At 39.7% G+C, this 16,606-nt stretch overlaps 1 protein-coding gene across 2 annotated transcripts in view; it reads right to left on the minus strand.

The window, feature by feature from the left end:
• NFXL1 (nuclear transcription factor, X-box binding like 1) overlaps positions 1 to 16,606 on the minus strand; it is a 100,237-nt gene that overhangs the window by 50,547 nt on the left and 33,084 nt on the right. For both annotated transcript variants that reach the window (XM_061584023.1, XM_061584022.1), the window contains 3 exons: positions 6,896 to 7,055; positions 4,332 to 4,423; positions 2,505 to 2,526 (listed from right to left, as the gene is read on the minus strand). In XM_061584023.1, coding sequence (XP_061440007.1) covers positions 2,505 to 2,526; positions 4,332 to 4,423; positions 6,896 to 7,055 — 274 coding nt within the window. The remainder of the gene's footprint in view (positions 1 to 2,504; positions 2,527 to 4,331; positions 4,424 to 6,895; positions 7,056 to 16,606) is intronic.

Here is a 16,606-nt window from a genome sequence, read left to right on the forward strand (position 1 = left end):
GACCAACCAGCTACCTTTACTTTTTCTACATGAATGGGGCCAATCTGAGAAGTCTAGCAGAGGCACATCAATACTGACCAGCACTTGTTTGAAGGTGAACATAATTCCTACACTTCCATGTTTTTCTGCTTTAGTACCAAGAAACTATAGAACTGAAGCCCATCTGTGTTTTAGCAAACTATCTAAGAAAAACCTACATACAAAATTTATAAAAGAGTGATGCTGAGGAAGAACTCTGGAGTATTTGCCTGGTAAATGCAGCAGAAGGTGGTAACACAACTTCACACTGCAAGTGCATGATCATATTTTAATACCTGGTTACATTAAAAACTCCCTGCAAGTAGAAAACTAGCTCAGCATGCAAATGCTTCAAAACAGAATTTCTATCTAATGTATTACTTTTCAATATGGAGAGTATTTTTTTTCTTACGCTATGTCGTACCTACAGTCTAAAGTGACACAGTCCATTATGCTACTTCATTCTTCTATATATGTAGACCCAGACATAGTTTTTGAGTGGACTTACTCTTGCTTGATAAAAACAGAATAATTCCCACCAATGGGTAACACAAACAGGAGATAAGAGTAACCAGCAAAGTTCCATATGTCACATATGCTGCATTGTAACTGAAGATGATTGTGCACAATCAGTCTGAAAATGTGGCACCCCTTATGCACTTCATAAAGGTCAATATGTCTGCAAACATTTTTCATTTTTGCCAAGACCTTTTTGCTTGGAATCAAATTATATTCTCTGTAATGAATCAACAAGGCATATACCTCTTGCAACACATTAATGTGACTTCTATAAGACTAGCCTACTAAGACTAGCCTACTAAGATATTGCTTGTCCACTACTTTTTGACAGTTCCATCTACCCATTTATTTCAAAGTATGGAGTATTGCAAGTCTTGAACAAAGCCCAAGAAGATAAATGTTTTGCTTCAGGCCCACACATAAGCCGATAACATCAAAAGCATGATTTTAGGAGATGTGGCCCAGATCACACTAATTGCCAAGGCCACATAGCATTTCTGGAATCACTTCCTGTAGGTTGAGAAAATCTTCAGTCCAAACTGATTAGATTAAATTAAGTAGCTTTTCAGTTATCTAGATAAATTCCCATGGCATGCCATCTGAAATCGCATGGTACTACTCAAAATACATACAACTATTCATAATTGTTACAGATGAAATTCCCTGCATTTTTCTGTTATGCCTATTTGAAATAATCTCCCATCCGAACAGCAAATTCAGGCTGAGAGTGCTGCCAGGATGATGGCCATAACCAAGCCACTGAGAAAACAAGATGGAAGTATCAGCATGTTTGGGAAGAAGCCCAAGGCTTGCAGCGATATAAAAAAACCTTTAAGAAAACAAAGGTGGCGCAGAAACAAAACTAAAAACAACCACCCAACAATCATCAAACAGCCTATTAAGCACTGAACATGTTCAGTAGCCACGGAATGTAGATTTGACAGCTGAAAAACAAGAACTGAACCCAAAGGCAAGAGAGAAGTGGAATGCCCTGATTGCTTTAAAATACCATTAGCAAAATAAATTTAAAAATCTACTTAAACTTGTATAAAGTTGCCTCAACCAGTTCCAGCCACTGAGCAACCTTCCATCTGTGTAAACACACTTTTATGCTTCAATAGCTATTACAAATCAAACTGCATAATGGTTTAATCTTGATACAACCTCTGCATTAACAGTGATAAAGTAAAATATCACCCACATATTTTTTCTAATGTATTTGTTGTACCTAGATCATCAATTCACTTTTCCTCTGCACAAATATAATGTCCACCTGTATCGTCACTGTTTTGTAACCTCCCACAGAAATATTATCATCGCTTATTTCAAGACAGAGTTCATGCTTGTTTCCATTTATACTACAGAATATTAAAACAACTTCAGACAAAAAACACCCTTAGATTACAATAAGCCTCACTGTGTAATGTTAGCTGCAAGTCCTGCATTACAATTTGAGAGCTCTCATATTCCAACTTTAGACATCATACTAGCCCAAGCAACAGTTAGTATCAATTTTCAAAACATAATTTGCAGATGTTCCTTAAAAACAGCTACAGAACATATCAAGCCAGCAATATAAACTGCACAAGAAGAGATCATTTAAACATGTCCAAACAATTTGGAAAAGCCATAAAGTAGTAAGCTCTATAAAACCAGAGCTCATCCTAAATCATTCTAGTAAACACTAGCAGAAAAGCATTTTGCCAGCATTCCACACTGCTTGAAACACAATGTCAAAAGTTTAAAGTTCCATCAAGATTAATACTGAGTTCACTCTTACAAATTTCCTAAAACAATTTGGCAACTCTTATGGAAATGCCAGATCTCTAAAGAAAAACAATTTTTGGGTTTCAGATGAAAAAGCAAAATAGTTGCAGTTGCAAATAAATCTCATGGCAAACCAATTAAATGTTAAGGCTTCATGTTTCAGATTTATTCTAAAAGATTATACTGTTTTTATGACTCACCTCGTGTTTCCCAAGGCACTGCCTGTAAATACATAAGAATAAAAAAAGTCAGTTTGAACATTACGCCTTGAATTAATCAACCGCCTGAACTTCAGCAGCCATTTAGGAGATGCAGGCATGACAATCACAACGTAGCCATTTGTTACAGTATCATATGAAAGAAACACAAACATTAAAGTTGTGTTTCCTTCTAACAGTGAGCAATAGGCTTTATCTGGTTAAATAGCAATGGGCTGACCCTTTTACACTCATAACTGGGCAAATGTTTTCCCAAATATGGAAGATGGTCCCTTGTTAAACCACATATGAGCTCAACAAGACCCCACTGTGCCCCCAATTATGTCTCTGGAAGCACCAAAGGGTCTGATAAGACCCCTTCCCCAGCACCTTACATGGTGGCTTGCTCCAGTGATACATTTCTCCTCTTCTCCCCACCCCCCTCTGTGCAAGTACATCTGCGAAATTTAGGAAACTATACCTTTACTTATTTACTTGGTATACTTGTGCCTGGCATGCTACATAGATGAAGGATTGGCAGAGGGGGAGGGAGTGGGGGGGGGAGAGAGAGAGAGAGAGAGAGAGAGAGATGGCCTGCTGCTACCACAGGGTGTGGTTTGAAGGCACAGAAGTTACATTGCTGAAGCTAAGCAAGATTGGTCAGTATCTGGAGAGACCACCTGGGAACCACATGTATGCTGCCTCAGGTTCCATGATGGAAGAAAGGTAGGATAAATGTAAAAAACAAAAAAACAAATCTGCTGGAACCATCAGCCAGATAAGTGGGCCATTGGATTGAGTATGGGGTGGCACCATCTTTTGAGAGTACCTGAACTCTCTTGCATAGCGAACAACAAACTCTCAGACAGATGTGATGTTTATAAATAAGCAGTAGATCCAATTCACAGGTGTTGGCTAGAGTCCAGTAATGCTGAGCTATACACATAATTTAGGCTCTCTCAATGTGCACAATCCACTGGGAAGTTTGTCTGCCCAAGCCCCAATAAACTGACAGGAGTTACGTAGGACACCATCACACTCTTGCCCAAGAGAACCTCTCAGTAGATTGTGCCCACCACCAGCTCAAAGCCAAACAGAAGTCTATGCACGTGCCAGATTGTGGATCTTTAACTACAGGCTGTTTACCTATTGTAAATGATCTGCTTTTACCTTTGGAAATAGTTTTAAAGAGAAGCTCTTTTAAACAAAGCACATTATGTAATGTAATGTAATGTTTTATTTCTAGGCCGCCTTTCGGCCAAATAGGCCCCCAAGACGGCTTACACACACACAAAAATACAAATACAAATAAAAACAATACAATTTACAAAAAAAAAAATCAAACTAACAAAGTCCTAACATCTCTAAAAAACAGGAGCAGCAAACCAAAAGCATTCATCTTCCTGGTAAAGGGCAGTCCCTAGAAAAATGTCACTAAGAGCAGGGGTGGGGGGCAAGGCAGGTGGAAATGCCTGCCCCTTGATGGTCCCAGCACAGTGCCACCCATGCAGCAGCACGTCTCAGCCTGCAGCTCCTCCTGATAAGGCCCAGGCAGAGGGGTGGAGCAAGGCAGGCAGAAAAGCATGCCCCTTAATGGTCCCAGCACAGTCCCATCCCTGCAGCAGTACCTCCCAGTCTGCAGCCCCCCCCCGACAAGGCCCAGGCAGAGGGGTGGGGCAAGGCAGGCAGAAATGCCCACCCCCCGATGGTCCCAGCACAGTCCCACCCCCGCAGTATTACAGCACATACTGGAAATACTAAAACAAGAAAAGTGCCATGTCACTCAAACACATAGAGATACGACATTTCAAGGCATACTTTCATACTCACGTTGGAATAGGGACTTGACATGGAGGACAAGGTAATGCTGTCTGAATAAATGCAGGTTCATTTGACTGTTCCCAAGGGCCTGCAGGCTGATGCTAGGAGGAAATACATTTTTAGCACTTGCTGCACAGTACATATTATGAACACTAAGCATGCCTAGCAAGTCCAGAATTACACACCCCTCTGCTCCAGAAGTGTCCTTGACTTATTAGAATTCAATGCACAACAATTAAAAGTTGTTATGACCAACCATCAATTCTTAATGATACCCTAACAGGATGGCTGTCACTTCCATATAGGTTCCAGCAACATCTGAAATGGGGAGATTACATGGAAGGGAATAATGGAAGGGTCTTTTCAGTTGTGGCTCCCTATCTATGGAATGCGCTCCCCAGTCAAGTCTGCCTAGAGCCTTCACTGACATCTTTTCGGCACCAGGTAAAGACTTAACTTTTTCCCCAAGTTTTTCATAGATTAAGATGATACTGTTTGCTATTAGTGTGTTGCCAAAGCTTTCTGCGGCTGTGTGGAGATGTTTGCTGTTACTGTTTTATTGGGTTTTTTTTATGGAACGATGTATTTGTTTTTGTTTTAACAGTGCTATAAGTCACTTGGAGACCTTTGGGTAGCAAGCGGCCAACAAATCTAACAAACAAACAATGTCAGCGTCATCATGGCTGCTTCCCATGCAATTGGCACATTTCTCTCAGGAAAGTGGCGACATTGCTATGGGGAGTGCTCATGATATCCTCCCCTCCCTCAAAGACACTCACCTCAAAACATTTCAGAGCAAGCAACAACATGCTGCTTGAGTAAATGAATAAGAGTTGAAGTCATGCAACTTGTTACCTTTCACATCATAAAGCTTTACGTCCAGCTGACACATTAAGCTGATCACAGCACACAAGCCATGTATTTTGGCCTGCTTGACAACCAATTAGCCCATTTTTGCAGCCCCAAGCAAGCAAAAGACAGAGGTTATCAGGTCTGGGCACATACCTGGCAGGCTGTTTGGTGTGGTGGATTGACTGAAGTCAAGCAAGAGACTAAAGTCAAATATTAGCAAAATTATTCTAAAGTGTGTAATATATGTAGTAAGAACAAAACAAGAAAGCTGGAAAGAGCCACCGTGACCCACTGGAGAGTGTCTTGGGACTTGAGTAGCAAGACATGGCCCTATAGCAGGGGCGAGGAACCTTTTTCAGCCCCAGGGCAACATTCCCTTCTGGACAACCTTGCTTCCAAGGACCACATGCCAGTAGTAGGTGGGCCAGAGACAAGAGGGCAGAGCAATGAATATAAATGTTACTTTTGTACAATAGACTAGTTTCTACACACACTCACATCTCCCTCTCTATCCTCCATCCAGATAAGCAAGCAGCAGCATCAGAGTTCAAGGACATGTTCCAGCAAGGCAAAAACACTCGGGGTATTCAGCAGGGCTGGTGAGGGTTGTGGCCTGGGGAGAATTCCAAGGGCCAGATGGAAAGGATTGGTGGGCCACATTTGGTCCCCGGGCCTGAGTTTACCCACCCATGCCCTATAGCTGAGCCTCATTTTCTTATCTGCCAAAGACTGACTACTTCAAAAGGGCTGCTGCAAGATGACTGAGGTAATGAAATACAATTAGCCAACTCAGAATCATAGGAGTTGTCCATCAAGTTAAACAATACAGAACAGTTCTCCATTTTCCAAGTATTTTTACTGAACATTTTTAAGCAATGCTATAGATTACATAAGTAGCTTTAGAATAAAAAAAACCAGTGCAGAGTTTATTAGGAGCTTCTTTCTAATATGACAGTATAAACCTCTAGTACAGGAATGGGTACCCGTGGCCTTCCAGATGTTATCAGACTAAAGTCACCATCATCCCTGACCACTGCTCATACTGGCAGCTGGATGGCAGCTGGACACTGTGATTCGACAAGTATGAAATTCCTTCTGACATTTGAAAGCCGTTATTGAGCAGCATCTCGACAAGCAGGAGCATAGCATTTGGGGGGGGGGGAGCAGGGACAGAGGACATTGATGGGCAAGAGAAGAAAGGAATTTTCTGCAGAAATATGAAGAACTAAATGTTAGCCACAGCATCGGTCTTCAAGTGGTGAGTCTTGCCCCACATCTAGGTACTTCCCCAAACTTAGGCACACCACACTCATGGCAACATACCATTATCTCCCACTTTATAAAGGGGAGGGAAGATAGATTTGGGGGAGGGGAACAGGGAGAGAAAGACGAAAAAAATTATCTTGAACAGAAAACAAACAAACTCTTAAATGGTACTGAACTGGAAAAAAACAAAAAAATTAAATTAAGTCCAGATCTGAAAGAGCTGCAGACTACCAAATTAAGCAAAGAAATTAAACAACAGATGTTACCTGGGCAGAAAAAAGTTCTTCTAAATGTTTCAGTTGAAAATACCTCTAAAATAAAACCTGTCCTTAAATTTTTCCTTTTAGCTGATAAATTATTAATCATGAAACTAGGCTGAACACAACACAATTTCCCCCCAGTTTTTCCTTGATAAGAAGTAAGCTAGTATGTTAGAACACAGAATCTTCTCTCACCGAACCGGTTTGTTTTACGAGCGCTTCATCGTGGCAAGAAACAGGGCAGGAGTGACCACACTTCTCAAAGATTTTCTTACAGGGCTGACGACAAGGAGGACAAGGGCCAAAGTGGCAGCTGTGCTTCTCTCGACTAGGGTGATGGCAGGTAGGTGGCTGCCTAAAACAAAAACAAGAACTGTTAATAATTATTACAAAAATTGATTTAAAATCATTTATTTAACCAAGTTGATATACTGCTTATATAGTACATTGCTATCCATAATATCTCCACAGAAAACAAAACAGTTTCATTACATACATAATAAAATAACCTCCCAATCAGAAAAAACTCATTAGCAGAAAGAGAGTGAAAACATTCTCTGGCCTAGGAGATCGTAGCATCATGAGATGAATAAACTCTTTCACGCGAACAAGCATCAAGCAGAGTAAACTCTTTTAAAGAGCTGCAGAGGCCTCAGTCCCAGTTTCCATAGAGGCTTGGTGAAGCCCAGACTACATGGTAAATGGCAGCTAGCAAAGCTTTTTTCTCTGGTGCTCATCACATTTCGGTACAGTTTACTTAAAAGAAAACAAATTTAAGTAAAAGGAAGCAACAGAAACAATACACCACTGCTCAGTTATTTCAAACTGAAAACAAGAAGTTATATTTAGCAACCTTTGAACTCATAACCTTAATTTCAAGCAAATGTAGAATTTGCTGGGTTGGATTCAGTCATACTTGGTAGATTGCCTGCTCTGTTACATCCCATGAAATGGAGCATTCCAAGATCAGCTGAGGATGCATTCTTAGTAGTAGCATCCACGTACGCCAAGTCTGTGAGGGGGTAGTTTACTGTGTCTTTACTAGAGTTATGATACTCATAAAGCCCCAAATAGCTCTCAGAATACTTATGAACACTATTTCTAGACTTGCTTTTGACAGCTTGGATTATATCAAGTGACTGAAATTCATGAACCCATTATTGCTATAAGCAAGTTCTCTTATGTACAGTAATTTTCTCAATATAGTCTTGGTCTAGCTTTAGCACTCACAACAAAGGAATATACAATTCCACATTAAAGTAACAAGTCTGAATTAGGCCAAACGAAGGTTTTCACAGCTGGCACGAAAAAGGTGTCTTGGAATTTTAGGGGTGCTGCTGTTGCTATGGGATTAATTCAGCTTTGGAACTAGCATTGCCTTTCCTGTGTACCTACTTGATGTAATCTACTCAACCTGTATAATTGTAAAATAATCAGGCATTTATGAAAGCCATAAATGCCAGTTCTCTGTCTCCACTACATAGGAAACTGACTCGATGGCTATCTTGAAATTTCCCACTGCTGAAGAAAAGATAAACAATTTATAGCAGCATTTATTTTATTTTATTTTATTACTTTTCTTATGTTATTCTCCACTTTAAAATTACCATTCACTCCACATTTTATAGACAGGTCAGCCAATCCTGCCTCACCTCCAACAGTATTTTTGAAAGGAAACTCTGTAGTTCCCTAGCTGAACAAAAAGATTTGACAGAAAATTTATTTATTAAATTTATATCTCCGCCTTCCTCCCTGAATGATATCCAAGGCAGCAAACATCACCCATTGATACCACCCCACCACCCACACCTCGTGCTCCAAGATTCCAAGAGAAGCTTGCTCCAGGTTCTGTCTATTTGAGGTTTGGACTTGCAGCATCAATTCTCCCTGCAGGGGTGAAGGACCGGTTAGGATGATCCACTCCAGGAGACTGACTGCTCCTCATTTTTCCTAGTGAATAGAGCAGATGATCCTGTTGAAGCCCTAGTTTCATTATGGAATGGTGAGACTCGCAGGCCATTGACACAATCATTCCTGAGGGTCCTCTCTGGTGCTATGGAACCTGGTTCACTCCTTAGCATACTCAGGAGCTGCAGTCAGTGAAACAGACCAGGCAAGGGCTAGAGTGCAAGTCGAGTAAATCTCACTCAAGAACCAACCAAGCACAGGTTCAGGCTCATAATCTGGCCTACTATGTGGCTGAGGGGTGATCTCATCTCATCCTACTTTGCTGCCTCCACTGTATCCTCAAGGAGTCACTTGGCAGTTATCCCATGTGGTCCAGAGATAGGTCACTCCTGACCAGAGGGGCAGACCTCTGAAGCACACGGTGTCTAGCTATAACCAGTTGGCTAAACATTTTGAGGATAAAATCGCTTGGCTACACAGTGATTCAGACAACACTACTGTGTTAGTGCCAGCTGAGGTGCCCAATGCAACAGTGAATCCAGCATTGTGGGATCAACTGCAGTTAATGCGGCCTGATGGTATGGACAGGATACCTGCAGTGATGCTCCCAATCACCTGCTCCTTAAATCTTTGCCTATCCTGGCTTATTAAAGCTAGCCAGAGTGGGGTGACTGAATGGGTCAAGGGAGTGGTAAATATATATTCGCATGATGGAGCACTGTCCGGTGCCCTTAAGAGAGGTGACAGTGCACTCACTTTTTAAAAAGCCCACTGTAGACCCAATGGATTGTTATAACTGCTGAACAGTCACCAATACTTCTTTCTTGGCAACAGCAGAGGAGAAGGTGGTTGTGGAGCAACTGCAGATATTGCTGGGTGTGATTAATTATCTAGATCCATAGTAATCAGGGTTCTGATCCAGTTGCAGAGCTGAATCAGCCTTGGTTGCCTTGATGGATGACCTTTATTCTGAGAGAGGCAGGAGAAGTGTGACCCTATTACTTCTGCTCCATCTCTCAGCAGCTTTTGATATCGTTGACCATGGTATCCTCCTGGACCTATTCAGTGGGATGGGTTTCAGAGGCACTGTATTACTGTGATTCCATTCTTCCCTTCAAGGCTGTGTTCAGCAAATAGCACTGGGTGAGTATTTTGTGCTATGAGGTTCTTCAAAGTACTAGAATCATAGAAGAGTAGAGCTGGAAGGGGCCTATAAGGCCTTCAAGTCCAACCCTCTGTTCAATGCAGGAATCCAACTTAAAGTATACCCAACAGGTGACTGTTCAGCTGCCTCCTGTGTTGGAGAACTCACCACCTCCCTAGGTAATTGGTTCCATTGTTGTACCACTCTAATAGTTAGGAAGTTTTTCCTGATGTTCAGTTGAAATCTGGCTTCCTGCAACCTAAGCACGCTGAGACAATCAAGAAGAGATCCTGGCCCACCTCTGTATGACAACCTTTCAAGTACTTGAAGAGTGCGAACGTATCTCCCCTCAGTCTTCTCTTCTCAAGACTAAACATGCCCAGTTCTTTCATAGTGATTTGTTTCCAGTCCCCTGACCATCCTTGTTGCTGTCCTTTGAACCTGTTCCAGTTCTAGCATCTCTCCAGTGCTATTTAACATCTATATGTTGCGAGTGGTCATTAGCAGTTTTGGACCCAAGTGTCATCAATACGCTGATGACACCCAGCTCTGTAAACATCAGAATCAGCAGAAATTGTGAAAGCTCTGGGCCTGTGTCTGAATGCAGTGGTGGATCAGATGAGGGCCAATGCTTGAATCTTGAGAAGACAGAGGTTCTTTGGGTGGGTTGTTCCCATGTCTGGGAGACAGACAAGCTACCTGTTCTGGATGGTGTTACACTCCCTCTGAAGGTGCAGGTTCACCACTTGGGATAGTACTCCTGGATACATCTTTGTCACTCAAGTGTCCTCTGTGACTAGGAGTGCCTTTTACCAGCTTTGTCTGAATCGCCAGCTACAGCTGTTCCTGGACAGGGACAGCCTGACCACTTTAGTCCATGAGTTGGTAACCTGAGGGCTAGATTACTGCAATGTAATCTATGTAGGGCTGCCCTTGGGCCTGGTCGAGCAGCTCCAGCTGGTACAGAATGTGACAGGTAGACTACTGCTGGGGGTACATAGCAGCCAACATACAATACCATTGTTAAAACGTTTGCACTGGCTACCCATCTACCACCAAGCCAGGTTTAAGATACCTGTATTGATTTACAAAGCCTGTAACAATTTAGGTCCAATGTATCTTAGAAACCGCCCTCATATCCTAGCTCAATCACTGAGATCATCTGTTAGAGCATTACTGATTGTTCCCCAAGTTGGTGAGGCTGATTTGACAACACAAAGCCAAGTCTTTAGTGTTATTGACCCACTCCTGTGCTATGCTCTTCCAACAGAGATTTAGCAGAGGCCTCAGGGGCCTTCGGTATTGACTTTCAAGTTGTTGCTGAAGACTCTTCTTTCCTGCCAGACTTATGCAGATAATTAAGAGAACACTCCTGTAATAGTCAGCTGGTGAACTGTTTTGATTCATGTAATTGTTTATTTTACTGTACTGTTATTGTACTGTAATTGTTGTAAGCCACTTTATTTTTTATGAAATTGTATAGAAATATTTTTATAAATAAATTTTTCTAGTTGGGATTCAAAATAGAGCCTTCCCCATAGCAGCATCAGCCTCTGAAACGCCCTCCAAAGAGCTGCAATCCTATACCCAAGTTCCATTTAGTTCAGTGTCAGTTAAGCCCCACTGAACTAAATGGGACTTTCTTCTCAGCAGATATGTACAGAATTTTGCTGTATATATACACGCATGTGCGAGTATGTATATACAACATACTGTTTTAATAATACTTTGTTCATTTTATTGTGGCTGTTTTAAGTTGTAATTTTTATTACAAAAACAGTTATAAAACATTCCAATTACATCAGCCCCTGAACCGATACTCACAAAAGGTATCTAGGTATTGGTTTCTTATATATTATGCACAGGCTGACAAGACATTGTATGAAAGCACTATTTTCTGTCAAAGGCTAATAAATACACTAATCGTTTCACTACATACTTATCTCAAAGCAGTAACCTGCCAAATGCACGCTGTCTTAATATAGCACCACCTACTGGGAAGCAACAAGCCAAAAGAAATATATATCTGAACTGTGCCTCCATGAAGCCTTACGTATCATGTCCATTCATATACACACAATATCCAGAGGGTACCTTATTCTTAAGGTGCAAGGGAGAACATAATAGCTGCTAGCAACTTCCTGGTGGATTTATTTATTTGAGAAAAATGGGGTTAAATATGTGTCTAAACAGATATACTACATGTTCGCATCTTCCTTTGATCAGATCGCAAAATCACTGTTCAATAAGTATCAAAATCCTTTTAATATTGTTGCAAGACATGAATGACTTTTTAAAGTTAATCCTTTATTAACTTTTAAAATAAAATAAGAACTTAGTAGGAATTAATGGTGTGTGTAACAAGCCAGGGTTAGCAACTTGATCAGAACTTTTTCTGCCACCATTTCAAACTTAACATCCTTATTTTGAACCCTGAAGTTTTTTTAAAAATCCTTATTTATACACTGATAAAGAGATCTCATTTAGGGGGAAAAACAACTGAATCCAGTGTGTTTCTTTTCTTGTTTCATGTCTTGGTAGTTGTGCTTTATATATGTTTCACATCCCCATGAAGGCTGCGTCCATGATACTATAGGACTAGCCATTAGATGTGTGGTAAATAGGATTCACTGGTCACATTTGTTTTTAAAAAGCCTTTGAAGTCACTGTGGTCCACAGGTTTCAAAAATATCACACTATGTATATTGTATAGCTTTTTAAAAGCCTCTCAGTCCTCTATCTTGATAGCAGGCACAAGAATAAAAATAATGAAGCAGTAAGAAAAAATTGATCAGTTTGTCCCATATAAAATTACATCAGGGTTGACACATCTTCTAAACCCTGCAAGGGCAGAAAGTGGAGTTTATAGCACACCCATGGTTTCATCTAGTGAGGTCAGAGCTTGGAAAAGTTACTTTTTTAAACGACAACTCCCATCAGCCCCAGCCAGCATGGCCACTGGATTGGGCTGATGGGAGTTGTCGTTCAAAAAAGTAACTTTTCCAAGCTCTGGGTGAGGTGCACAGGTCTACCTGTTCCTGCCACACCACAGCCCACAAGGACAAAACTTGTCTTTCATTCTTCACAATTGCTTTGACCACACACCAGCTTCTGGCACTTCTGACCACATTATGCTCATGCCACCTACCCTTCCCTTCCGAGTTGCGCCTAATTAACACACTACTTTAAAAGTAAGTAAGTAAGTATTTATTAACGATCACAGGGATCCATACAACATATAAAAACATTTATAACATCTCGGTTTACATTCCCGAATATAGACATATTTTAATTTAAAACTTATATATCATATCTGCTTCTCATGATATTAAAGATTAAAACTCTAAAATGACTCTTTCCTTTTTAATATTGCTATTGTAGCAAATTTTGCTACCTCCCATGTGATTTCTTTCTTGTGGTCCGACAATAAATAGCCTACTCGTAGAGCATCAGAGTTTAAAATTTGGTTGTCTAAAAGGGGTGCAATAAGGTGTAATCTGGGTTGATCGTATAGAGGGCAATATAATAGGACATGAACATTCGTTTCAATTTCTCTTCTTTCACAGGGACACAGGCGATCAATATATGGAGTCTTACTATATCGGCCTTCCAGTACCGCTGATGGGAGAACATCACATCTAATCCAGGTGAATGCTTTTCTATATTTAGGTATGTTAAGATTAGTCAAATAGGGCATTGGAAGGTAAGGACTGGTATTATATCTATATTTCTTCGCCATTTCTCGATGGGTTTGTAAGTCAATATCTCTGATACGTTGTCTAATATTTATCCTTGCCGAATCGTATCCCATCTGTTTTATTGTTTGTACGGTAAAGCCAAGATGTTGAAGTTTATCTATAATTATAGTGTTCCATATTGACTTAAAATTGTCCTCCAGAATATGGGGCGCTAGGCCTTGAGGATCTAAAGATAGTTTTAGCCAATAATTAATCCTCGATGTCCAAATAATGGATTCTATGGATTGTACTCCAGTTTCTAGCCATATAAGACTATTAGGGACACATCTAGGTAGTGCCATGATAGATCGTATAAAAGAGGTTTGTAACGCTTCTATCTCTGGGAATTTGTCCCTTGTTGTTACTTGTAGTCCATACATGAGCTGTGGGATTATTTTGGCTTTAAATACTTTGAGGGCAGGGATGATTAATTGTCCTCCATTGGTGTAATAAAAAGTTATCAAGGCTTTAGATGTTCTCTTAGCATTTAATATAGTTGATTTGATATGGTGGCTATGGCTGCCTGTCGCTTGAAAGGTGAATCCTAAATATTTAAATGAGTTCACCTGTTCAATTGTGCTTCCATTTAACATCCAATTATGTTTCAATCGTTTTTTACTAAATACTAATACCTTGGTCTTTTGATAGTTTATTTCTAGGCCTTCTGTTTGACAGTATTGAGCTGTTCCTCTTAATAGTTTCTTCAGCCCTATCGAGGTCTTTGATAATAGAGCAATGTCATCAGCATATAGGAGGGCATTTCTTGGGATGTTAGGTAGCATAGGGGAGTGTATAGCGCAATGATTTATCTTTTTGATAATATCATTAATATATAAATTAAAGAGTAAGGGTGATAAAACACATCCTTGTCTTACCCCTTTTTGCGTTTTTATCGAATTTGTTAGGTGTCCCTGGATGTTACATCTAACTCTTAGTTTAGTATTTTTATATAAGCCTTGTAACAGGGTTAGTAGTCGTCTATCAACTCCAAGACGGTATAATTTCAACCATAGTCTTGATCTTGGGATCGAATCAAATGCCGCTTTCAGATCAATATAGGCCACATAGAAAAATCCCCCTTTTCTAAGAGTATATTTATCAATAATATGCTGCAAAACTATTATATGGTCCATTGTTGAACGCTTTGGGCGGAAGCCAGCTTGTTCTGGGATTATTACATCTAATTGTTCAACCCAATTAATCAGTTTGTTAAATAGATGGGCGGAGTATAACTTGCTTATGACATTTAACAAGCTGATTGGCCGATAATTTGCTGGGTCTGTCCTTAACCCTTCTTAAAAATAGATACTACTGTCGCCATGCCCCAATCTTCAGGTATAGTAGTAGTATTATCAATATGTGAAAACAATGTCGCCAAGATTGGAGCCCACCAATTAACATTATTTTTGAATACTTCAGATGGAATGTTGTCAGGACATTATTAGATTTTAAGTTCTTAATCAGTCCTATAATTTCTTCTTCAGATACAGGTGTCCATGTTTGGAAGTCATCCAATAATGCATATTCATATATTTCCTCTTTCCCTGAATTATTATAGAGAGTTTCAAAATGCTTTTCCCAATCTCCAGCCAAAATATTAGAGTGTAGATGAGATCTTGGCCAGTAATGTGTAATCAATTTCCAAAATATATTTGGGTTTCTTAATTTGGAAGCTTCTAGCAACCGTGTCCATATTTCCGATCTTTCTTTTCGTTTTTTCATCTTAATTAATTGCTTGTATTTCTTCTTGACTATTACATATCTTTGTAAATCTTCATGTAGGCCTGTCCTAATGTATGTTTTATATATTTCACGAAGTTGTTTTTTTAACTGGATACAGTCCTGGTCAAACCAGGTTTTCCTTCTATTAACTTTACCTTTCGGATTTTTTATGGCCTGTTTTGACAGGGATTTCTTTAATATCTCCATTATTTTTTGGAATTGATTCACTGTCTCATTTACCTCTAATTTAGTTATTATTTTTTGTTTAATCGTCAGCATCTCTGAGGAATTAAGTATATTTGTAGTTTGGCTAGCTATTCTGGGAATCCATCTAACTCTCTTGGTATTTACCTCAATATTCTCATCAGGGAAGGAGTCTTTAACTAGGTGAATATGTTCTTCATTAACATTTATTGTTAGAGCAATTGGAAAATGGTCACTTTCTATCCATCTAATAACTGCAAAATTTGACACCGAGAGGAGAAGTTCATTTGAAATAAAACTTAGATCTATAAGAGATGTTCCTGAATATGAGACATAAGTAAATTCTCCTTCTATATCTCCCGGACAACGACCATTCATCAGAGTCATATTCATTTTATGTGTTAATTTCGATAACAAAAGTCCCGCATAGTTTATTCCAGGGTCTTTTGAGGTTCTTGTGGGGAATATCGATAGCTCATCAGGAATTAAATGTTGTTGGGAGTACCTAGAATACAATGCGCCATCGGAACTGCCCATTCTGGCATTAAAGTCTCCCATTAATAGTATCAGGAGTGCTGGGTATTTAATTGCCAATTCAGTAAGATATTTTCCTAGGAGATTAAAACTGTTAATAATAAGAGCTTTAGCCCGGCCAGGGGGTATATAGACATTGATCAGGATAATTGATATATAGGAGAATTCCAATATTATAGCCACTGCTAATTCGTCAAGGGAATTCAATTGCTTTAATTTAACAGTTAGAGATGTCGAGATTAATACTGCTATCCCTCCCTTAGGTCTCCCTCCCATAGAACTAGGGGTGGCTGGGATCTCAAATACAGTATATCCATTGATATATAGGTTTTCTTTTAACCAGGTTTCTTGCAATAGGATAATATCATAAGTTAATAGGAACAGCTTTAGATTTTCATCATTTGCTTTGGCTTGCCAACCTGCAATGTTCCAAGATATTATTTTAAGATCATCCAATATAGAATGTCTATTCAGTCAAGTAGATGGATATGTAGATTTACTATATTCATGGTTTTGGTCACGTGTGATAGAGTTGGTTAACGAGATAATGGAGTTCATCTTTAAATGATCCAAATGTATTGGTTCTAAGTTGTACTCGAAGGGTACTGCGGCTATATTTAAATTCAAAGGGTGCTCTTTTAGTTCATCGTTGATTGA

Source organism: Rhineura floridana, chromosome 9 (assembly GCF_030035675.1).
Source record: "Rhineura floridana isolate rRhiFlo1 chromosome 9, rRhiFlo1.hap2, whole genome shotgun sequence".
Lineage (NCBI taxonomy): Eukaryota > Metazoa > Chordata > Lepidosauria > Squamata > Rhineuridae > Rhineura > Rhineura floridana.